We start from the raw sequence: 25,514 nt of genomic DNA, 5'->3' as shown, positions 1-25,514 counted from the left end.
GCTGAATTTCTTGTCGGTATTCGCCCTGGAGATGTTCCACGAGGTAAAGCTGAAGTAGTAGATTGCAGCCTTCGAAGTGTCTCGCTCCTTGTTGACACTTCTCTAAGGCTCGGCATATGTCTGCAATGATCATGGGTACAATGCTGAATGTCTGCCCACCAATCCCCTCCATTAGGGTCTTGGTTACCATAGCCAGCCTAGTATGGATTCTCTCTTTCTTCATTGGAAACACAATCAGACCCAGGAAGCAAAACATAAAGACGAATACTCTACGATGGATATGTCCCAAGGATGTGATGGCAAACTCGTCATGGTAGGTACAGTATGATTTGATGTGACCGTACCTTTCATACAGGTAGTCAAAAGGGATGTACGATTCCTTTAGGCATACCATGTATTTGCATGTTAAGAAAGCGATAAACACAACAGTTTTATAATTTAAAACGATTATAGAGGAAGGAAACAAGAAAGATACGTCAGTTTGCTTTCGAAGAAGAAATTAAACGCTTAAAGGAATTAAGTAAATAATTGCACATAGGGGGTACAAATTCACAAAATCGGTCTGAAATGGTAAAAGCCTAAAAATCCCCAGCGGAGTCGCCATTCTCCCCCTTTTTCTCGCGAAATCGGGTTTATGACATTTTGGTTGAGACAACTCGTTCCTTTTGGGAAAGGGGTTTGCATTTTGAAGAGTCGCCACCTAACGATTTAACGTGCGTTAGGGCACCTAAAGGGTTCATTGATAACTACGTTTGGTAACCAGAGACAGGGTAAGGGCTTGAAATTATTCTAAGGGGAAGGTGTTAGGCACCCCTCAGGATCCACCAGTGTGGTTCCCGGCCAAACAGCTTTTGTGGATTTGTACAATTTAGCAAATAAACAAGTATGGCTCAGATAATAGGGGATTTAAGTTTAAGTACACGGATGTTTGAAAAATAGTTAATGAAAAGCTAGATTTTGAAATGAATTACAATCTAAGCATATTTGTGAATGTAAAGAGGTATCCTAGGTTTGTTTATAATATGGATCACATCAATGCAATACCCGGTATGACACTCCTCAAAGAGGGGCTACACGTGGTATTAACGCATCGGTCATCATATCCATATCTACCCTTTCCCGCCCCATGAAGGTAATTAAAGCGAGGGTTGGTCTCGACCCCTATTGCATGCTGTTACCCGTCCCTTCCTATCAGTCCCGGAGGAATTTAGGACTCTTAACCTATAAAAGGGGGGATTCTAGGTAGACCCTCAAGTTTAAAGGTAAAATACTAAGGCGACATATAATGAACAGATAGGACTTCAATTAAAGGGGAGCATGGAAGACAAATAAAAGGCTCAGATATACCCCCACACATAGTACACACAAACAGCATGACTCATACACAATTAAGGTCTAAATTCAGATCCTAAACATGGTAGCAGAGTCAGATTTATTACATAACTCAGAGAGAAAGTCCTAATCAGGCTTGCCTACTGATTTTAAGCTTGTTAACCATTAAGCAGTAAACACAAAGAACAGTTTCTAGTTTTATAGAGGTTGATTACCTAAGGCTTGCCTAGGCGTAGGATAACGCACAACAATTACCAGAATTATTAAAACAGTTTAGAAGTTATTTTTACCTAAAGCATGTTGTTCTAAATGTTGCAAAGATATACAGGGATTATGACCAGTTTCACTTAAACAGGATAATCAAACGTGAGACTATTTTATGTCCTTTTCATGCATCAATAGTTTAACTAGGTGTGACTGAGCGAGTGTGAACGAGATCTTAAAACAGGGTATCTAACATGCACATATAAAAATGCAGAATGATTTCAGAATATGCAGAATTCCTAAAGCATGATTTCTAAATGCCCAGAAAGTTACAGCATGATTTCAGGATGTGCAGGAGCAACAGTTTTATGTTAATGCTGTTATTTAGCCTAAAGCAAGTGATTATCTAAGTGATAAAATAATGTCAACATGATATCTACTGCCATGACGTGCTTTGAATGTGTTGGTCTTAGACATGGATTCTAATGCGCGTATAGGAAATGTAAACCTAAGGCATGGTTTCTACCCATTGATGTTGATAACATATATAACTATCCTCCCTTTTCACTAGCCAACCCTAATATTCGTTTACAATAAATTATTACAGACCAATATTGAAATGAATTACATAAGTAGAAAAAGAAAATAAGAAGTTACACTATAGAGAGCCTGAAAACGGGCCCGGATTTCCAGAACCTCAAATGCCAAGATTGTTTTCATAGCTCTTCTCATATCCGGGTGTGTCAGAGTTCCCTAAGGACCTCAAGGGATCCCGGACAGTGCTCACACCCAGATTTCATAGCCAAGACAGAGTAAGTGCAGTGTGGAAAGGCTAGCTTTTGTGTGTCAAATTTCAGAGGGAGCTCAAGGGTCCCAAGGCAAGGCTCACACAAAAGGGGCAGAACTTAGTGGTCTAAGAGTAGAGTGAGAGTGCTCGACATAGTTTTGAAAAGATTTAAGCAGGAAAAGAGTTTGAAAGAGACTTGTTTTGAAATAGTTTTTGTAAAACAACAGGGGGAGTTATTCAATAGGACATTTTTTGAAAAGAGAGTAGAGTAACAAGCAACAGTCCAAACACAGCACCCAAAACAAATTCATACATAACCAAGAAACATAGGGCCAAGGCAGGTTCAGCAACCACAAACAGGGGTAGTGGGATTTGGGGACACATAGGTCATATAGGTAAACACATAGTTGCTGGAGCACTTAAGTATAGAATCAGCAATATGCTAAGGGGTTAGGGAACTTTAGAATTAACACAGAATCATGTAACTTAAGGATAGCCAACTGCTTTGCACAGAGAGGTTCATGCCAAAAATCAGAAAAACATAAGTAAGGAAGGGCTAAATTGGGGTATACTAGGAGGGGGATAACATTCCATAAACATGATAAGTCTAAGGGAGGGGACACATTCAGAAGCATGCTGATAAAGTGATGAAGTAAACATATTAGTTGCAAGTTGAACAACAAAACCATAAGTGATATCATACTAGAAACAGGATGAACTGAAGCAGTAAAAGAAATATATTGTTTTTGAAACTTGAATTGAAATCAGAACATACCAGTAAAGAAGATAGTAAACACAAAGTGAGGAGCAAGAGAGTAGAGTAATTAGCCTTGGCTTGCAGCCGGCTGACTTAGAACAATAGCAAGTAACAGGAGAAAAGAAAGCAGAAGAGTATTTTTTTCGTGTGAGAGAGAGTTTTTGAACCAATGTGTTCGTGTTTTTGTTCACCCCCTTGTGTTAATGAAAGAGCATGTATATATAGTTTGAAACTAGGTAGAATAATAATGTAAGAATCAAAGTCATGCAGTAATTATGGAACTCAGAATCAATCAGTATAAAATCAATGTAAGTACTCCTCAATTAAGGGAGTTAACTTCAAACGGTAAAGACAAATAAGGAAAGAGATCACATAAGACTGGAACATAGCACATAAGGAAATATTTTCTGGCATAGTAAGTATAGAACAAGTAATTAGGCTAGGTTCAGAAAATCTAATTAAGGAAAGTACTTAAGAACTGATTGACAGCATAGTCGACCAAAAATAAGGCAAGAAAATATCTTAGAGGCTGAAAATCAGTAAGGAAATCATCACAAGAAATCAGTGAAAGGTGCCAATTATAGGAAATTAGGGATTCAAACAGGGGTAGTACTGATTAAGGGGAGATTACCACAAGTCTCTATGCATACACGGAATAAACACATAATAGGCAAGAAGAGGCAAAAATCAGGAACACAGTAGTACAAATCACATAGAATCAGGGCTTCAACTAGAAAAAATAGCAATAATTAAAGGAATTGACGGAATAATCATAATATAAGCGGAAGAAGCAAAAATCAGAAAACCCAATGAACATAATAGGGTGAAATTACAGAAACTCAGAACGTTCATGAGAAACAAGCACACATACGAATTAAATCATCAGAGACAGACTCAAAACCCAGGATTAGGACCAAGGGATTTAGGGTTTTAACATAATAAATTAGATAAAAAGAGGGAAAAACATGAATAAACGTTTAAATGTAGTAAAAATTATAGAATAATACGGAAAATCAGAAGGAAAAGTCATTTTGAAAAGGGGTTAAGAAACCCTAGTTTGAAGATGAAAAGGCGCTTTTGAAAAATCGGAGAGATTCTTAAGAAAACATAAAAAATAACTCAAAATACACTCAAATCTATGACAGACCTGAAGAGTCAAGAGATGAGTTAGGGTTTCAGAGAGAGATACCCCTGAGATGGAGAGATTCCGGCTTAGAGGCCTTGGATCTGGCCGGAAAATAGAAAAATCTTACTCAGACGGGCCAAGGGTGGCCCGAGAACGGTCACCACAGACCCTAGGTGTGAGTCGAACGGCCATTGGTCCTTTGAGAGCCTTAGGGTAGCAATAATCCGTCATGGGGGGAGAGCCATGGAGGCGAGGGGTGGTAGTGGAACCACCATTGATACCGGTGAGCCAACGACCGGCGAGTAGAAGCTTAGGTTTTAGCAGAGAGAGCTTCAGAGAATGAGAGATGTAACGGCGGAGAGAATGAGAGGGAAAATGAGAGTTTTGGGGGGGGGGGTAGTCTATTAGGTTAATTAAGGTTAGGACGGATCTGGTCCGTTGATCAAAATTGATCAACGGTCCAGATTAAACAGGGATTGGGTCGGGTAGGATAGTGGATTGGGCCTTAGGGGTATTGGGCTGATTTAATCAGGTTTGGGTTTGGTTTAATTTAGGCTAGATATGAAATGAAATTAGGCTATTTGTTAAATACCCAATTCAAATTAATTAAAATAATTTACAAAATAGCTAATAATTATATAAAATGAATTTCATGCACAGAAAATAATTAAAAATGACTATTTAATATTTTAAAATACAAATGATTAATTTCTGGTAAAAAAATAGTATAAAATCATATGCTTGGGCTATAATTGCAAAGTTATTGCAATTGTAGCCAAACGATGCCAATTTGGCTGATTACGGAATAATTTGGTTTAAATAGGACCATAAATAATAAAATAAATCAAGAAATGCTTTTGAAATCGCTTGTGATGCAATTCTATAATTATTTATTGGAAATAAAATGCTGGGTAAATTAATAAAATATAGGAAAATTATGAAAAAATACCAATTGATATTGATGCATGATTATGAAGGTATATATGCAATTTAAAATATTTTTGGGAAAAATTGGGTATCAACACTTGTTAGTCTAAGTTCAGGACCTATTGTCCTTAACTTGTGGGCTTCTTAGCCTAAGTTCAGGACCTATTGTCCTTAACTTTTGAGCTTGTTAGTCCAAGTTCAGGACTTCAGGACCTATTGTCCTTAACTTTTGAACTTGTAACTGTAAGCTCAGGACCTATTGTCCTTAACTTTTGAGCTTGTTAGTCTAAGTTCAGGACCAAGTGTCCTTAACTTTTGAACTTGTAATTCTAAGTTCAGGACCAGGTGTCCTTAACTTTTGAACTTTGAACTCGAAGTTCAGGATCAAGTGTCCTTAACTTTTGAACTTGTAACTGTAAGTTCAGGATCCATAATGTAGCAGAAAACCAAACATTATTTGTATCTTTTCACAAAATAATAATAATACAAATAATAATTGCAATTTACATATAAGATTGATGTCAGATTCGGCTTGGATGCAACATTGATAAGACAAATCTACATAACCTTTTCATTACTAGTCTTATGAAAATACAAGTGACGACAATTTAGTGTCCCAAGATAATTTGTCTAATGATGATTCTGAGAATTCAAAGGATGAGGATGATAAAGAGTGCGATAGTGATGAACAAAATAAGTTACTGATATGTGTTAGTCTACAATCAAAATCATAGACGTCGGCGGAGTCCACGGCAGTCGCCGTCTCACAGACAACGGTACAGTTCTTCTCCCTAAGATGAAAGAGATAGAAGAAAAGGTAACACAGTCTTTTCATATTAATTTTAATAAACTAGTGGCTACTATTGCTAAGCATTGAAAATGCTGGATAAAAAATAAATACACTTTAAAAAGTGGCTACCCCACACAATTTTTACTCGTTTGGTTGGTGAGATAAAGTATAACAATCCCAAGATAAAATACGAAATTATTTTGGAAAATGATAAAAATGGTCCCTTAACTTTGGGAGTAGGTTTATGATGGTCCTTTAAATATACACCTACTAATTTTAGTCCTTTAAGTATTCGCAAACTTCACAATTTTGATCTCCATCCATTTTTTAACTAACACCGTTAGTTTATTTAGAACTCAATAAGAGCTTCAACAAAGGTGTGAAAGCCATCTTTGCCGTGTCTCTTGACTGCTTCATCTTCCTCCAGTTTGGATAAATGAATACAAGGCAAAGACTCATAAATTTTTTTTGTGAAAATTAGGCAACAACAGAATGGCTATTTTTCCCTTTTGGTTTTACAATACAACTCTAGTACATGAAGGGTTTTAGAGACTAAAAATAGGGAATTTTTCTCTCTTCTTGGTTGAAGGTAAGTAGATCATTTTTGGCCGAACTCCCTTGCCGGATAACGAAACCGCCGGTAACACCTAGGCAATTATTGGGTTCTTGTTTGGTCCGTGCTTTGTAAGCGCTAGTTGGGTTTTAATATGGCTGGGTTTTGTGGTGTATATCTTTGCAAAGTTAACTGCATGATATTTTAAACAAGACTAAAAGTGGCGCTGCCTCACGGTAACAGTTTATGTCCGGATTTTGTTGAATGTTGTGGACTTTGGTGGAATTTTCTGCAGTTTCATTGATATAATGACAACTTATTGACATGGAAATAAAAAAACTAACGGTGATAGTTAAAAAATGGATGGAGATTAAAATTGTCAAGTTTGGGAATACTTAAAGGACTAAAACCGGTAGGTGTATATTTAAAGGACCATCATAAACCTACTCCCAAAGTTAAGGGACTATTTTTGTCATTTTCTCAAATTATTTTACTTCGTAATTTGGTTGCATTTTTGAATTCGAGATAGTAATCCTAGAGTTAGTTATACAAAAACTATAGTGTTATTTTTATCACATTGAGGATGAGATAACAATTCAATGTTACTAATCACGGGGTAAAAGACTAAAAATGATAAAAATGCCCCTTTTTGCAAAATGCCCTTTTTGGAATTTGTTGCTACATTGTATCCCTCACACTTCACAATGGAGAATTATCATACTGCTGGTGAAAAATCTTGGTCGTTTAAGTTAAGTGAGGTGTGACAGCTGTTACCAACAAGTGATTAATAGGGAAAAGTTAGACGATAAACGTTTGGAAGGGAGCACAGTCCTGTGGGGTAGATATTTGTTCATTAAAAGAGATGTTAACAAAATATATCTCATTGTTTCTTCTTCATTCATTATCTTAAGAAAATTGCCGAAGTTAATATTTAACAAGTATGCTCAAGCGATAATCTTGCTAGCCTATGAAATGTTGGTACACAATGTTAGATTGAAGAATGAGCAGCTATGGCGGAAAAGAAATTAAGAAAACCCTAGTTAGGGTGAGAGAGAAGAGAGAAGATGAGTCAGTCAAAACAAGGAGTCTCTTATTTTCATTATTGTTATATTTACATAATGGCTGTGTATTTATACTTACACCAATAAATGTGTAAAAATAAAAGAAATGTGAGAACTAAAATACAAGTGGGCCGGGTACTCCAGGTAGTGTATTATTGTTGCTGGGCTGGGCCCTTTCCTTTAGTTGAACAGTCCATATCAGTGTTAACACCCCACCCCCCCTCAAGCTGGAGGGTGAAAATACACCAAGCTTGCCAAGAATGATGTGATGAAGCTGCCCAGATAGCGCCTTGGTCATAATATCAGCCAACTGGTTAGTACTAGAAACAAAATGTAAAGAGATAAGCCCAGAATTCAAGCACTCACGAACATAATGCAAATCAATCACAATATGCTTCGTACACTCATGAAAAGCTGGATCTTTGGCAATTGTGAAAGGCAACCTGACTATCACAATGAACTGGGACAGGAGAATAAATATGAAGACCAAGATCCCCAAGAAGTCTGACCAGCCAAGAAACTTCAGCAGCAACTTAGGGCCCTGTATTCAGCGTCAGCTGAAACAACGAAATGGTGGGATGTTTCTTGCTTTTCCAAGAGATAGGGATCCCACCAAGTGTCACATAAAAATCAGTAATTGATTTGCGAGAAATAGCACAAGATGCCCAATCATAGTCAGAGTAAGCCGTAAGAGACAAGTCAGGAGAATTGAAGAGGAGCACACCCTGAGAAGGCCCTTGTAACACACAATAAGAAGGGCCAACGATCTAAATTAGTGTCTTATGAGAGGGCACATACACACTATGCTATTTTTATTTACTTCCATATTTTTTTTCTTTCCATTAAGCTTTTCTTAAAAAGTTTTTAATTAAATTGTTTCATCGTGTATACAAGCAAATTATGAGCTTCTTTTTCTTCACTTACATGTCATCTCCAATGCAATCCTTTTTCAGGTCGAGCCTCGACCAGACATACTTTAAATTCATAAAAATCAAAAAAGATCGCCAAAAAATATACTGAAAGCTCCCACTATTACCCTTGATATCCACCTATGTATTTTAACTAGAGGTATCATATTTATGCTCTACGTACTTGAATAAATAAGAGTTTTCCTTATCTCAAATTCTCAATATGTTTGCCCTTTTTCCCTTGTATTACTATGTTATTTCACAGCATTTTCTTGTCTTTTTCTTCTATGTGCAATTGAGTTGCCAATACTTTTTAAGAGAAAGTTGATAGAAACTAAGGGCAACGCTAGTTTCTGCAAGTTTACTGGACATTGATTGAAAATAGAATAATTTGAAAGGATTTAAACATGCTTGATGTGAGAACTTTTACAGCTTAATAAGTCTATTCTACTCCCTTGACAGAAAATAGAAATTCTAAGTTCAATAAAAATAGGTGAATGATCACCGATTACCTTATGTTAAATTTGAAAAAAAAATGATCTTTCATATACGCATACGACTCAAAATTTTGGATACATTCTTCCTTCTCTTTAACGGAAATTAAAAGTTCAGATAGTTTATGTAGGAACGAAAATGAGGCTCTTCCACAACCTCGCACCCTAAAATAGGGTGTGGGCAGTGGCTGAGCCAAAATTTTCCCCGCGAAGTCAAAATATATAAAATATAAAAATAAACGTACCAGGAAATTAAGAGGAGTCAATACATAGTACATATACATATAATTTTTTTTTTACCTACCTACACAATGTATTTTCCCCGCGAAGAGAAGTCATTTGACACCCCTTCCTATAAGGTGGCTTCGCCACTGGGTGTGGGGGGAGGAAAAATGGAAAAAGAAGAGACAAACAACTACTAGAGCAGTACTGAGAGAAGATACAGCAATCAGCACGGACAACGGTCATGTCATTTGATGAGACATTTTAAGCTAGGCAACATGTTCTCCAAGAACATCTCCTGTTCGTCCAATTTGATAGAAAATCCTTTTATGTTTCTTCCAACAGATCCTGGTGTCCCGAGAAGGAAATCCTTGTCAAAGGTTGTCATATAACTATGTTTTAACCTACACTAATCTGAAACTACCACTGATCATGGGGCAACTGGAGGTTTGACGCTCCTAGAGAGTTTCTGGTGCACAAGAAAAAACACATACTGGTCTGGCATTACTCTTCACTACAAAAGCAAGTCCAGAAAAATGAAAATTGAGTGATCAATACGCATCTACTGCATGTTTCGAACAGAAACCCGACTAGGAAACAAAATGGACACCTTGGCAGTAACATGCCCCGGGTACATCTTGGCTGCGGATTTGCATACAAATGGATTCTATACCATCATTTCGAGTGCACAATCTCGCACCAGAGACCTTCTCCAACCCTCAAAGTGAGCCCGACTTTCCTTCCTTTGGACCTTTATTCTCCTTTGCTAGGAGAGGAGGTCATGAGTGAGAGACTTCGTTCTGAAGGAACCACAAACACAGTGGAACCGCAGAACGAAGTCGAACTACAGTCCTGGATAACGATCCCCTAGCCCTACGGAGATCGGAACACCAAAAAACAAAATAAAAGACACACTATTCAAATGGACATCAAATAAAAGAGTCGACCTACTACGGTCCTGGATAACCCAGGTATATATAAAGAATCATATGTTGATTCTGCTAAACATGATTGTGGAAACCATCTTCCCACAGTCAATTCAATTATATAATCCGTCTCCATACAGAGACTGCGAAAAGAGCAGTCCAAGCACTTCCTCATCATTTCTGATATGGTTATCTGGACTGCTTGATATCTTACAAGTGATTCCCTCGAATATTTGGTGGCCATGACTTTGAAAGACCTGAAACAGGAATGCTAATAAACCTTAGCAAATACTTTTACAAAACAGCCCCAAAGAGACACGAGTTTCGAAGTAAACACGTAAAGGAAGGGAAATGAACAGTACTGACACTAAACATCCAATCAATGAGCCCATAACTACACAAAAAAAAAAAAAAAAAAAACGTGGACAGGCGGCGGTGCAGGGAGTTTCTTTTCTTTCTAGATACATTAGATACTCAAAATGAAAATTGAGATTTTACAATGTTTCCAACGTTTTCACTTTTCAGATATGAGTACACCTCTTGGCAACAACAATAGTGGATGATTAGGGCATCCGACTCAGGATGGAAAGGAACCACATTACAACTCTCCCAGAATGCTTTGTCCCACACGGTGACAGAAGGGCAAGAATAATAGAGAGCACAGACTAAACCCAAAATTAAGATCTTTCTCTTGTATCCTTACAGCCAGGAGCTTCTCAAGGAAAATTCACAAAAGAATAGTACTATTATATAGACTATATTCATTCATCCAGCCATAACTACCCCCAACACAGTAAGAGAATTTGGGATTAAACCGGGAACATATATAATTTAGAATCTGAGCAAGTAATTTGACAAAGACTACTGATGAAAATCCTCCGAGGGAGATCTACTACCTCTTTGTTGCCTCCCCGCTGACGTTCAAGGTCATATTCCAAGTCTACCACACAAGTTAGAGCGAGCCAAATCCTTGAATTCATCCTGCAATTGAAGCAACATCGGACAAATCCAAGCGTGTGTATTATCTTCAGGGTAAAACTACATCAAAGCCAGATAGACTAAGAGGAGTATCATAATCTCCTTACCGTGATACACCAGTTCCTTCAACAATTCAACCTGCCATTTGGTCAGACCCACTGCTCTGCGTGAATTGTGGTGGGCGAGCTGCAATCTGTGACTGACGAGGGGACGACATGGTGATGCCTGAAGAAACGGGGTAATCAAGCAGCTTCACTACAAAAAGATAACAGCTTAAATTCATTCTTACTGACTCAGACCACATAATAGGTATTTAGACAATGTAATGCTTGTTGCCCTTCAGTACTACAAATTTCATCACAACTAAGGTCAAATGTTGTAGAGAGCGAAAAGAGGGTAAAAGATAACGCAGAGTACGAGCACTTGTTAAGGACAAGCTACAAAAGTAATTGCTCACTTTCTTGAGATGTAAGCTTACTTACACCTAGACAACTCGGGAAAGCAGGTAAGCAGTACCTTATTAACAATCAGATCAACCTCAGCAGGCCAATAAATCTTGAACCAGCCTCACTCCCAAATACTTAGATTTAAACCCCCCAAAAAACAATATCTCAATTGGTCATTCTGGGTTGTGTTAGTATTACATGGTTGAGAGTCAAAAAGTCATTAATGTTACTGCTGTTAAAGCCACCATTTTCTGTATGTCTTGATATGTATGTTAGAATTATTATGCGATCAATCCTTCATCCTATATCAACAACAACAACAGACCCAGTGTAATCCCACAAGTGGGGAAAAGAGGGATGCAACACGAGGACTTCCCAGGTTGTCACCCATCCTAGTACTACTCTCGCCCAAGCACGCTTAACTTCGGAGTTCTGATGGGATCCGGTGCATTAGTGCTGGTATTACTTCATCCTATCTCAATCCCTTGCATTTACCTAGTAAGCACATTCAACAGATCTTCCGATAATGGGTACAAAAATCAAGTTAATTCCAATTTGAATGATTCCCAGGCCCTGTGTTGTCCAACTATTTGGTGAAGTGTGACATTTGGGACTTAAAAGCTTATTCCTTTGCACCAAATTTTTTAGAAACATCATCGCTCATAATGAAAAACTCTAGTGAAGTAATTCCAACCAAAGTAATTTCTATTTTAGAAACCCTTTTTTGTTTTTGCACACAAAACGCAGGAAATAATTCCTACCAAAGTCGTACCTGAATGATATGGTAGTTGCATGACAGGAACATTGTCTGTTGTAGCTCCGTTAGTATTAGGTCTCTGATATTGCACCATCTGAGGACCTGGCATCATATGACCACGAAATGCGTATGCAGGACTGCCAGGCTGCATACCAAGTTGGCCAAATTGCAATGAGTTCGTGCCAACAGTACTTGGTATCCCATACATCTGAATGAAATGCAAAGATAATAGCTATTAAGCCCTGGATGGAAAGTGATGCGTATAATCACATGCCCACTAGCTCTTCCTAAAATTTAGCCTTAACGTTCCTCGTAAGAGAAAACGACGAAAGAAAGAGAAACAGATGCTATTCAAACATTTTGCAAAGTAGACTTACTTGTGGATAGATGTAGTCTGGCCCATATGCAGGAAACCTACCAATACGCCAATCAAGAAGGAAAAATTAGGTATAATAAATGAGAACGCTCGAGCATTTCAGGTAGTGTTAATGTACTCATGAGCATGATTACAACATAGCTGGTACTAGAAATTCTAATCAAATCAAAAGACCCGTAGGCAAACATCAATATACAAATATATAGATGTTCCCACACCAGACTGAAATATTATAACAGAAGACAGTGCCACAGTAAAAGCATGTCTTTCTTGCTTCACAACAACTTGTTGTTTTTGTTTTAAGGAAATACTTGTTAAAGAGAAAAATTCAATCATTTGCCTTTTTTTCATAAAAAATTAAATTTGCAGAACATGAAGATAACAGAAAAGAGAAAGTTGTGAAATTACAATGCTAATTCATCAATTCGGGCAACTTTTAGATGAAATAACTATGAAGTATCTCAAAAGTCTGATAGGAGTTAGAAGACATCATATGTGCATGAGAACAAAAATTTTAGAAAGAGATTATCTACTACAAAAAAGAGCTGTACATATATCTTTTCATACTAAGTTTGCTATATCAGCTTTTGATTTAGCCATGGTCCACTCTCATCTAATGAGCAACACACCAAACTTTCAAGTCTCAGATAAAATATATCAACTCAATGATAATGAGGTGTCTCCCATTACTGAGCACCTGGGATAATCGGAAAACATAAATCAGATGATTCTCTCCCTCTCTTTTTTCTCCCCCAAAAAATAAATGCTGGTTCTGGTGATTCCTAATGAATATTATATCAGAATGTTGTTCTCATGACGCGGAGAAACACCCATACCCCGTGAGCGAACTAAAATTAGACATTTGCACGGAAAACAGCAGTATTAGATCCCCTGCTCGGGTAGTCAGTACTGACCTATATTGAGGATATGAGAATCCAGGCTGATAGCTGTAAGGAACTGGTAGCTGGTAAATGGGGTTGCCCATATACATACCCCTCATGGCCTGTGGATTTCCCAGATAGGGCATTGATGATCTCAAACGTCCTATAAGATAATCAAAATTAAAGGGAGGATAAAGACAAGTGTAAATGTCAAATTGCCACGGTGCACCAAAATGCTAACTTTATCACATTATATTTTAGTTTTTTGTTAGCATTACCATTGTTGTTTATCTTTATTTGGTTTATTTATTAGCACAACAGTGTTACTTTAGCGTCCTATCTCTTGAAAGGTAGACCAGCTCTGCTACACCAAAAGAAAAGGCCATCTCTTGAAAGAAGGTTTATACACGCTCTCAAAACTTAAAGATAGATTATTGCTGGCTGCACCGTCTATCTCTCCACAAAATTAGATTAGCATCAGTCCTCCCTATCTATGCACCTTCACTTAATGCCTTTGTTTAGTAAGGTGGGAGAAGAAAGAAAAAGATAACATCAGATACAGATCAATTGACATATTTTTCCCAACCATTCTCACTTGAATCATGAATGACTAGGCTGAAAGTGCAAGAAAAAAAAAAAAAAAGGGAGCAAAAAGAAGCGATAATGGCTAGCGAAATAATGCATTATCAAAATGAGAATATAATACCATAAGGTAAAACTCCTTGAGGTCGTCCAAGTGAAGCCAAATTACAATTTGCTCTTCTGCCATCAATAATCGGATTAGGATTGGCACAAGCCCTCCAAGCTGCTTCAGGATCATGGAATGTCACCTAATTTCCATATTAATTAAACAAATCAGCATTTCGCAAATGAGAAATGGTAATCAGGAAAATTGAGCCGTTGAACATTATCAAGAATGTATGTTGTCACCATAACGAAGCAAATAGTTGGAAAGAGGACACAGAAGTTATGATCAGATATTGATCCACCTACATGGCCATGAAAGATCTTAAAAAATTAAAGAGTATGTAATTTTTGGATTACAATTATCAGGTAATTTGTTTCTTTCAACACATATATTATTCTTAATTTTATAGTATTACTTTTACGTTCAACTCAGTTCCACACTAAAAAGAGGGCCAAGAATGCCATGCTATGAATGATTTCTGCCATATAGCTAGAGACAATCACTGCCAGATAACATGCACATATCTCTTAATTGTACATTGGATCAAATTAATGCCAATTTGAGCAAAGCGTCCTCAAAACTTTATGATAAATTAAGGTCAATGTAAATTGTCTTTCTCTTATTTCTTAAACTCTGTGCCCAGTCAAATAATTTCACGGAAACGGAGCGAGTAATAAGAAAGTGTCACTCCTTGTAAAGGAACCTAGCAAGTTAACATGGCCAGCTCATCCAAGCCAGTCGTACAAGAAAACATCCCCACTAGACAGCTGTCTTTGCCTTAAAATTATTCATTAACGTATCAAATTTGACAAGTCACCTTTGGCATGTATCCAATAAATGATGCAAAGTTCAAATCTTTCAGTAATAATAATAATAGTAAAAGTTACTAAAAGTGATTCGAGAAAATAGAATTACACATGAGTAAAAAGCAAATAAAGAAGCAGGAATTAAAGAAAGAAGACACACAAAGCCATAGCCTTTGGAGCGGGCAGTATGTTTATCAGTGATGACAACAGCTTCAATAATATCACCAAACTGCTCAAAATAACGGCGCAGTGATTCACTCTTAGTTTCCCAAGCCAACCCACCAACAAAAACTTTTGTATAAGTTGTATCTCCTCCAACCCCATATGGGCCCCGACCCACAAACGGCGAATTACCCGAACCACCACCACTACTACCACCTGGACTCATCTGATAAGCCATGAATACAAAGCTCCTAAACAAAAAGTATCAAAATTGATAGTAAAAAAGATTAAATCTTTTTCTTTTTATAGGAAACAAGGGAGTGATCAAGAAAGAAACTTGAATTGTAAGAAAAGAGAGAGGAGTGAGGTGGCAGTGTGGGGAGGAGAGAGAGAGAGAGAGGAGAAAACCCCTGGGTAAAAACTAAAAAAACCCTGCGCAAATTTAGTGCAAAGGAGGAGAGAATAGAAAGAGAAAGAGAGAGAGGAATGAATACGTGTGGGTCCAAAAGTCTACGCGTTTTTGTAAAGACAGCCAGCTAATTCAATCAAAGACTTTTAGAGAGAGAAAGAGAGAAGATGCTGAGAGCAAAGCAGATGGATGAGGGAGGAGGAGGCTGTTTTAGCCGTGTCTGCGGAATCTTCCCGACATTTTCATTTCATTTTATATTTTTCAAGGATACGTCATATTCGTCCCTATCCTTTGTGTAATGGGACTATCTGTTTTTTTTCCCCATAGAATTTCCTTACCTTTTTCCTGTAAATTAAAGAGAATGCTCTCCCAAGATAAACGGGTCAATTAATTTTGTAGCTTTTTATAAATTTATTTTATTTTTAAAATCTTACTTTTTTTTATATATAAAAAATATATCTTTTTTATAAAAATATATCTAAAAAGATTATTTTCTTAATTTTAAAATTATAAAGAGACATGACGTACAAATAACATCAAACTTTATGAGTTATTTATACATCATGCTCATGTACAATTTAAAATTAAGAAAATAACTTTTTTAGATCTCTTGTATAAAGCAAAAATAAATCTCTCATATATAAAAAATCAAAATAGGATCATAAAACTAAAAACAAAGTATTATGAGAACTTCAGTGTATTTAAATCAGACATTTATTTGATTTTCATATGCTAAATGGATGTTCAATACTATATTTTATAACTTTATCTTATTTGTACTCGTAGTATAACATTTTTTAATATCATAAAACGTACTGGAATATTTGTGTATATGTTATTGATCTTCTTTTTCAGATAACCAACTTAACCATACTTCACAGGAATTTCTTGTGATTTTTTTATATATAATAACGCAGAAGAATTTTATATTATTTAGCTTCTATATAAAGTTAAACCTATAATTTATTGGTTAGATTAGTTAAGTTACACAGACACAAACACACATATAGTTTGCCCTGTGTATGGGTCAGAATTCGACCCCACGATAATTAACGAGGCTAATCCCGTTAATAGTTAATTCACGATTAATTAGTGGCACGACCACTCAGAATTGACGACGCTCAACCCGCCCCTGGCTCGGTCAACAAAGGCCCCGGGCTATCCACCACTATAAAGGCGAGACCTCAACGTGGTCACGGCCACTTATGGACAGCTCATGAAGCCCACAACTATAAATACCAAGAGAAGGGACCCTAGAAAGGGGGGCTTCTACACCACTAGTGAGAGGAGAGAGAAACGAGAAAATATACCCCTCTTATGGGAAGAGAAAAACACCATTGTAAGGCTCTGAACCTCTTCATGGAGAGGCAGACCAAACAAATATTATCAATAAAGGTTTCTAATGCTTCTCCCCCTAATTCTGAGTTCTTGTTTTCATTTCTATCAATTGGTCCAACGGATTATTACGATTTGCTATGATTATCCCGGGATTAATTCATATTGTCTTGTACTCGTAAGATGTGTAACATTTTTTGAGCAAACAATTTGGCGCCGTCTGTGGGGATTTCATAGCAAAATCGCGTAGTTCTTCCCTGGACCAAAAGAAAAGAAACGCCAAACTCGAAGGGGAGCTCGAAGATCTCAAATCAAGATCTGAATCCTCACTCTCTCTCCAATCTCAGATAGTGCAAACAAGAAGAAGCCGGGCCCCCTCCTTTCCTAAGGGGAGGTCTCTGTAAGGCATACGAACTCCAGTCGGAAACCGGCACGGAGATATCTCGAGCCGAGATTCGCCTCAAGACATCCTATATACCCTGGTTGGGAAGACAATTGGTAAACTGCTCAAGGTCTCGAATCCAAAACGAGTTCTAGCACTCAATACCCACAATATGGGACTCAGGCTCTGTGCCTTCGTCATCAAGTTCAACTACGGTTGAACCGGGACTCAGGCTATGTGCCTTCGCCAAAAATTCAACTACGGTTGAACCGGGACTCAGGCTACGTGCCTTCGCCAAAAATTCAACTACGGTTGAATCAAGACAGGCTATGCGCCTTCGCCAAAAATTCAACTACGGTTGAATCAAGACAGGCTATGCGCCTTCACCAACAAATTCAACCACAGTTGAACCGAGACAGGCTATGCACCTTCACCAACGAGTTCAACTACGGTTGAACCGGGACTCAGGCTACGTGCCTTCGCCAAAAATTCAACTACGGTTGAACCGAGACAGGCTATNTAGAGAATAAGCTTCAGATGATTTGAGGAATGATCGTTCAGATGATTAGGAAGCGGAAATGCTAATTGAGGTGATTTTACGAGGGTATAGATTTTGAAAGAGGCAATGTGATTAAGTTGATAGCACTTCGGTAGTATTGCAGCACTTCTCGTCAGATCGGCTGCTGATATTCGAGTCTGCTTGGCAGCACAGAAGAATCTTAGAGTATCTCTCGTGGAATGATTGAGTACAAGAGGTGAGTTATATATGCGAGTGGCGAAATTGGGATCAGATATGGTAATTCGTGTGTTTTATGGACTTGGATATTGAGACAGGCTATGCGCCTTCGCCAAAAATTCAACTACGGTTGAACCGAGACAGGCTATGCGCCTTCACCAACAAGTTCAACTACGGTTGAACCGAGACAGGCTATGCGCCTTCGCCAAATATTCAACTACGGTTGAACCGAGACAGGCTATGCACCTTCACCAACAAGTTCAACTACGGTTGAACCGGGACTCAGGCTACGCGCCTTCACCAACAAGTTCAACTACGGTTGAACCGGAACTCAGGCTACGCGCCTTCACCAACAAGTTCAACTACGGTTGAACCGGGACTCAGGCTATGCGCCTTCGCCAAAAATTCAACTACGGATGAATCAAGACAGGCTATGCGCCTTCACCAACAAGTTCAACTACAGTCGAACCGGGACTCAGGCTATGCGCCTTCGCCAAAAAATTCAACTACGGTTGAATCAAGACAGGCTATGCGCCTTCACCAACAAGTTCAACTACGGTTGAACCAAGACAGGCTATGCGCCTTCACCAACAAGTTCAACTACGGTTGAACCGGGACTCAGGCTATGCGCCTTCACCAACAAGTTCAACCACGGTTGAACCAAGACAGGCTACGTGTCTTCGCCACCAAATTTAACAAAGTCCAACAACAGTTGAGCTGGGACTCAGGCTATGTGCCTTCGTCGTTAAATCCAACGAGCTCGGCCTCGCTCGAACTATAAGGATGGACGCCTTCGTCCTCAACTTTAGCAAGTTCAACCACAGTTGAAACGAGACTCAGGCAAAACGCCTTCATCTGTGAAAGCAAAGCCCGACCTCCAACAAATCGAAGCGCAGGGTAGGCACCCTCGCCATTCAAGTAAGTTCTCCCAACTCGAATTAAGATTCGGGCCACGTAAAGTTCGGCCCCGGTCGAACTACGAGGCCGCATTTTTTACTGTCGCGGCCGATAGTTCGACCGCGTCCGAACTGGGACTAAGGCTATGCGCCGCTATCGCCAAATAACGGCTAAGACTCGCCCGCATCAAGTTGAAAAAGCAAGGCCATCAACTATATTATGGCTAAGGCCATCGCCGCCAACGGTCGACCTAGGTCTGACCGCGGCGAGTAAAACGACCCGACGACAGTCGAAGTTGCCTTTGTGGCTAAGGCCTTCGAGTCTATCACGACTAAAGTCATCGATATAAATTCGACTAGGGCCGCCAACGCTGCCGTTCAACAAAAAGCGCAACAAAAACTCTAAAGAACGAAAGAAAAACAATGACACAAAACAAGCACAAGGCAGGCAATAGAAAAGAAAATTTATATATTTACAAAGTCAATTACGGGTCATCCCCGCTTACACCCGGCCAAGGCCGATCAATACAAGAAATAAAAAAAAAACAAGAAACACCTAAACGCCAAACGGCGAACAAGACAAGAAAAAATGCATCATCATCTTTTTACTCGGTGCCGTCTGCGCCACCGTCTGCACCAGCGTCAGCCTCGGGCATTGCCGCGTCAAAACCGCAGTCGGCACGGGCCTCACGAGCCTTCTGACGCGCTCCCTCAAAAGCAGCTTCGGTCACGACGCCAGCCTCCCACAAACTCTTATATACATCACGTTGGGCCTCGGCAAAGACCCAAAGTTCTCGAGCCTGGCTGGAAGAAGCGGCTTGATCCCGTAGCCGCTGATTCTCTTCTTCCAAGGTTGTGATTCGGTCCGCCATGACCTGGGCGTCCTGCTCAAAAACACCAATCCGCTCCTCGAGACTTGCTTCTCTAAAGGCCGCAGCATCCCTTTCCAACGTCCGTTGGGATTCGTGCACGCGGATAGCTTTCTTCAACGCCCCGGCCCTCGACGAGGCATCCTTCACCTGAAGCTTCAATGCCGCGACTTCATCCTCCAACGCGGTCACTTTCCCGCTCCATGCCGCAGTGACCTCCGCCGCCTTCGCCTGGCCACGGAGCTCGCACTCAGCTGCAACTCTCTTTACCGCCTCGAGCTCCTCATCCTTTCGGCGGAGCTGCTCCTCGAGAGCACTCGTCCTGTCAAGTGCTTGCTGCATCTGAACCTCCCGCCTCGCCAGCTCTTCGACTAAGGCACGGCTACGAGGATCATTCCTCAAGTGCACCCGCAACTCTCGGCACTGATCTCGGTAGCGGCGATACTTCTCCAGCGCCCGCAAAAATATCCCCGAGCGGACCTTGGCTCGACGGATGCTCTCCACCCCCAACAGATAAGACTGCAAAGCAAAGACAACGATTAGAATAAAAGGATAAAACTAAGGCAAAGAAGAAGCGAACCGACGCAACAGTACATACCCTCAAGCCCATCACGGCTACTTCATTCATCAGCCCGACATCCGTAACGCCCCTCAGCGACGCATTCTCGGCCTCCGAGCATAGTAGCTCGAACTGCGACACCAAGCTTTCCCCTTGGAGCAATAAGTTCAATTCCGCGGGGACCTCGATAAAGCGAGATCGCCCCTCTGCGCGCACCGCTGAGTTGGTGGAGCCTTCCTGGAACATACGGACGTCGTCGGGATCCAAGTCGGATTCAGACTCATCCTCACCCACATTAGCAGCCGCTGAGGAACTACCTCCCGTCTCAGTGACTGGGACCACCAATTGAGCCGCCGAAACGACAGTATCATCACAGCCTAAGCCAATCGGGGCGACCCCCATTGTTTGTCCGCCTTCAGGGGCAGGCGCCGCAGCCGCATTCCTCTCCGCGTCCGCCGGCGGGGAGCCCAAATTAATTACCACAGGAGGAGCCGGCGCGAACGCGACCCTACGCCTTATCAACGGCCTCTCCTCCTCCCCATCTGATGACGACTCCGCTCTAGGGAGCACAACCCCCAATGGCCCCTCGTCCCGAAGTAGGGTCCGTGATGGAGAAGAAACTGCTGAAGACTCGACTGATGTCGCCCTCGGTGTTGAGCGCGACACCGGCGCTGCAGTAAGCCGAGCAACTGCACCAGGCCGACGGAAGGCCAGCTGAGGGGCCCTGACGCGACGTGCCCTCCCTAATCACAAGAAAACAAGGTTAAGGAATAGAGATGAAACAAAGCGGAACAGAAGAAGAGATCAATTTTTTACCTGCCTCTCCCAGAAAGACGCCCACGTACGTATCCCCCTCGTATGGGGGAGTACGGCCTCGACCCACTCACGTATCCAAGACAATGGGGGCGGCGGCGACCTGTCGGCTACAAAAAAGACACGAGTAACGCCCATGATCACAAACCATAAAGAGAGAAAGAAAAAGGAATTCAACCACTAAAGAACTTACGTGCATGGTTCCAAGCCTCTGGGAACCCAGTAGCATCCGCCACCAGGTGCTTGGTCCTGATGTAAAAGAAGTGCTCGAAAGGGCGAGGGTCGACCTCGTCATCCAATCTCATGACCAGGCCCCTTGACCCACGAGGGCACGCCCGAATCATGGTGCCGCGGACTCTCTGGGGAGCGTAGAGACTCAGCACATGCTGCAGCGTGACCTCCCTACGGGCCAATTCCGCGTACTTGATGAACATCGCCAACAATTTGTAGAGGGAAGGAGTGAGCTGACCCGGGCACACCCCGTAATAACGGCAGGAATCCACCACCAGCATTGGGAGCGGGATCTTGAACCCCAACTTGAAAGGGTAGGCGTAAAAAACGCACTATCCCCTGTGGTCGGTGTGGACCCTCTCCTCGCTTCTAGCAAGAACGATGTTTGCATGGGTAGGTACGACCCCCTGTTCCCGCAATTGGGCCATCCCGATCTCCCCCATCAACGGGGCTTCATCCACCGGTTCCTCTCCACCGTCGACGGTGAAATCAATCGCCAGACCTCCGGGCCGAGGAACCACCTCGTCAACCGACGGAATTTCGCCGGACTCCATCTGTTCCGCACCTCCCATTGCCGGAGATGGCCCTTCAACTACCGGAAAATCTACCGGAGGAGCACCGGGGGAAGAACTGACTGCTATTGTTGATCTGCTGAAGACAAATGTTGTCACAATCAAAGGAAAGAAAAGAGAAGATGAATTAGCGAAACGAAAAAGTTTCCTCAGAATCTCTCTCTCAGATGAACAATGAAGATATGAGAAATGAATGCCTCAACCCACCTTTATAGGCAACATTAATGGCTTTTGCGAAACCCAATAGCCATCATTAACTGCACGACCAACCGTAAAACGGTTCGGTTCTGTCATAGCAATCGTCATTATGACGAGCTCCGCAAAGCGGCTTCTCAGCCATCCGCCAGCATACCGCCGTCAGAACAATCGCTACTACCTGCGAACACTGAAAGAATGAGCCGCACGCCGTTAAAATTTTGGACTTGACCAAATACGTACCCGGCGCATACTCATTCCCCACGGCCATCTCCAATATATGAAAGGCTACGGCCATCTCCAACATATGAAAGGCTACGGCCATCTCCAGTATATGAAAGGCTACGGCCATCTCCAACATATGAAAGGCTACGGCCATCTCCAATACATGAAAGGCTACGGCCATCTCCAATACATGAAAGGCTACGGCCATCTCCAACATATGAAAGGCTACGACCATCCTCAGTATATGAAAGGCTACGACCATCTCCAACATATGAAAGGCTACGGCCATCTCCAATATATGAAAGGCTACGACCATCTCCAACATATGAAAGGCTACGGCCATCCTCAGTATATGAAAGGCTACGACCAACCTTAACATATGAAAGGCTACGGCCATCTTTAATGTACGAAAGGCTACGAACATCTCCAACGTGTAAACGACTAAGGCCACCGCCGCTAATAAGTCGACCCCCTTATTCGAGTTGTTTTCAAATCCCAATCGATGAAGTCGGCTCATCGAGCTCGGCCGAAACATGACCCCGATAAGCGGAGGGACTAACTGTATGGGTCGGAATTCGACCCCGCGATAATTAACGAGGCTAATCCCGTTAATAGTTAATTCATGATCAATTAGTGGCACGACCATTCAGAATTGACGACGCTCAACCCGCCCCTGGCTCGGTCAATAAAGGCCCCGGCCTATCCACCACTATAAAGGCGAGACCTCAACGTGGTCACGACCACTTATGGACAGCTCACGAAGCCCACAGCTATAAATACCAAGAGAAGGGACCCTAGAAAGGGGGGCTTCTTCGCCACTAGTGAGAGGAGAGAGAAACGAGAAAATATACCCCTCTTATGGGAAGAGAAAAATACCATTGTAAGGCTCTGAACCTCTTCATGGAGAGGCAGACCAAACAAATATTATCAATAAAGGTTTCTAATGCTTCTCCCCCTAATTCTGAGTTCTTGTTTTCATTTCTATCAATTGGTCCAACGGATTATTACGATTTGCTATGATTATCCCGGGATTAATTCATATTGTCTTGTACTCGTAAGATGTGTAATATTTTTTGAGCAAACACCCTGGACTTCAATGTGTCGTTACATTAACTCTCATAACATGAGACCACAAAGGCAATTATGTTAACATGGATCTAAGCTAATTCTTTTAGTTGTATAACAAAATATCCAAAGTACATTATTAATGGATTTAGATTAACTCATTTCGCATGCTGATTTATTTCATATTGTTTAATTTTTATATTATCACTCAGTTTTTCTTCTTTAAAAAAAAAGGGATAATTTCACATAAATACAACTCACACATTTGACTTGCAACGTAATAGCCCAGTCATAACTTTACAAATCTGTAGCCCAAAAATAATAGGCTAATATTTGAAAAAAGAGTATTTTTTAGCTTTTTTATTCGGCAACGGAGTTCAATCAGGACAGTTATCTCATTTAGATGAAGTCGTGAGATTTTCTAATTCTTCCGTCGTCTAATTTTGATCTTTCTCCCCCAATTTGTCTTTATTGCTGCAAGTTGTCCCCCAATTTTTCGCTATTTCTACTTATATGGTAAAATTTAGAAACAATTGCTGCAAGTTCGTGATTTGGCGGAGAATCAACAAGGAAAGTAGATTTATACATGAATTATTCCAGAAAAAGGAAGAAAACATGAAAAAAAAAATTAATTTGATTATACATATGCAGTACATGTATAATGATGTATAACTATGTATAAACTTGTATATGGAATGTATAATAATGTATACCAAAAGAATAAGAGAAAGAAGAAGAAGAAGATAAGTGATGTTATGAACATATATACACATTTATATATAATTATATATATTTATACACAATTATACACATTTATACACAATTATACAATAATGTATAAGTGTGTATAAATAGTGGTTATACAATATTTATACCAGAACACATCTTATGTTCAATATTACACCTCTATTTCAGTATCAAAATATCAAAAGAGAGTTTTTCAGAGGAAGTTAGATCTGAAAATTAAAGAGGAGAGAAGATGGAGATGGAATTGTTTTATAAAAGAAGATAAAACTGGAACATCATCTGAAGAACTTGAAAATTGTCTGAATACAACACAAGACCTCTTTTTCATTCTTCGATGACTTCACTGACTTCATCGTCGACCTATTTACCTTGAAAATTGAAGGAAAAAAATGGAGGATGTCTGCAACTCTTCAACCTGTTTCCAGCAATTTGAGAAGAACAAAAAATTATTAATGGAGGATAAACGCATTTTGTACTTTAAAAAAAATTCACATTGCAACTAAAAAAAAAAAAAAAAAAAAAAGAGGACTCCAAATAGAAATAGCGATTTAGTCTCCTTGAGGAGATGTTTATTACAGTAATGGAAAAGGCCTTCGTGTTAGGTTGAATGAGAGAATGACTGCTGCAGTTAAAAGAGGAAGAAGCATTTGGATATAGGTTTTGGTGAAAAGTTGAAGAAAGAAAAAAGAAGGATAAAGGAGGCTGNTGGGAGTCGACGCGGATTTCGAGTTTATGGCTGTAAAATGCCAACAAATGTAATTTGGCCATGGCGGGGCGGGGAGATGGAATTGTTTTATAAAAGAAGATAAAACTGGAACATCATCTGAAGAACTTGAAAATTGTCTGAATACAACACCAGACCTCTTTTTCATTCTCCGATGACTTCTGTGACTTCATCGTCGACCTCTTTATCTTGAAAATTGAAGGAAAAAAATGGGTAAAGAATGTTATCCACCGCCATATTTATTTTCCGATGACATCGTTAACTTTTCCGGCGAGCTCTCGATCGATATCTTTACTCTGAAAGTTGAAGAAAGAAAAAAGAAGGATAAAGGAGGCTGTCGCTTTGCATTATCTGCAAAATGTGCTATGCCGGGTAAAGTTCCAAAACATGGGCTATTTTTTGTTCTGAAATTGGGCCGACTGACATAGGATGTAATTCTGTCTAAAAAAATGTCCTTAAAATCGGTGTAATTAAGGAGGACATTAATAAAAAGTTAACAATTTAACATCTGATATAAATAAAGTTCTATTTATGGTGAATGTCTATATTTAGAGAGATTCTAGGGTTTATTACTT

General features: G+C 40.1%; 1 protein-coding gene across 3 annotated transcripts; it reads right to left on the bottom strand.

The window, feature by feature from the left end:
* LOC109244843 (RNA-binding protein 38-like) lies at window positions 9,161–15,772 on the bottom strand. Of its 3 annotated transcripts, none has more exons than XR_002070738.1 (8): window positions 15,180–15,772; window positions 14,232–14,355; window positions 13,559–13,688; window positions 12,646–12,682; window positions 12,284–12,476; window positions 11,173–11,290; window positions 10,984–11,068; window positions 9,161–10,344 (listed from the first exon to the last, which is right to left on the bottom strand). XR_002070738.1 is itself a non-coding variant. In XM_019412006.1 (7 exons), the coding sequence occupies exons 1-6, from the start codon at window positions 15,417–15,419 to the stop codon at window positions 11,199–11,201; spliced, it is 846 nt and encodes a 281-aa protein (XP_019267551.1). In that variant the 5' UTR covers window positions 15,420–15,770; the 3' UTR covers window positions 10,524–11,068; window positions 11,173–11,198. The 3 variants fall into 3 exon arrangements, 1 of the variants encoding a protein (XP_019267551.1); XR_002070731.1 differs by having other exon boundaries at window positions 11,173–11,320; window positions 15,180–15,770; XM_019412006.1 differs by lacking the exon at window positions 9,161–10,344 and having other exon boundaries at window positions 10,524–11,068; window positions 11,173–11,320; window positions 15,180–15,770.

This window comes from Nicotiana attenuata, chromosome 2, assembly GCF_001879085.1.
Source record: "Nicotiana attenuata strain UT chromosome 2, NIATTr2, whole genome shotgun sequence".
Lineage (NCBI taxonomy): Eukaryota > Viridiplantae > Streptophyta > Magnoliopsida > Solanales > Solanaceae > Nicotiana > Nicotiana attenuata.
The sequence above is the reverse complement of the archived record's forward strand: the minus strand, read 5'-3'. Positions and strand labels throughout refer to the sequence as shown.

What these genes read in the sequence shown, in the direction of transcription:
- LOC109244843 (XM_019412006.1), bottom strand. Translation starts at nt 15,419, where the DNA reads ATGGCTTATCAGATGAGTCCAGGTGGTAGTAGTGGTGGTGGTTCGGGT. An exon ending in TTCTCATATCCTCAATATAG is followed by an intron (nt 12,683 to 13,558) that starts GTCAGTACTGAC and finishes GCGTATTGGTAG; the next exon opens with GTTTCCTGCATATGGGCCAG. An exon ending in GCAACTACCATATCATTCAG is followed by an intron (nt 11,321 to 12,283) that starts GTACGACTTTGG and finishes ATCTTTTTGTAG; the next exon opens with TGAAGCTGCTTGATTACCCC.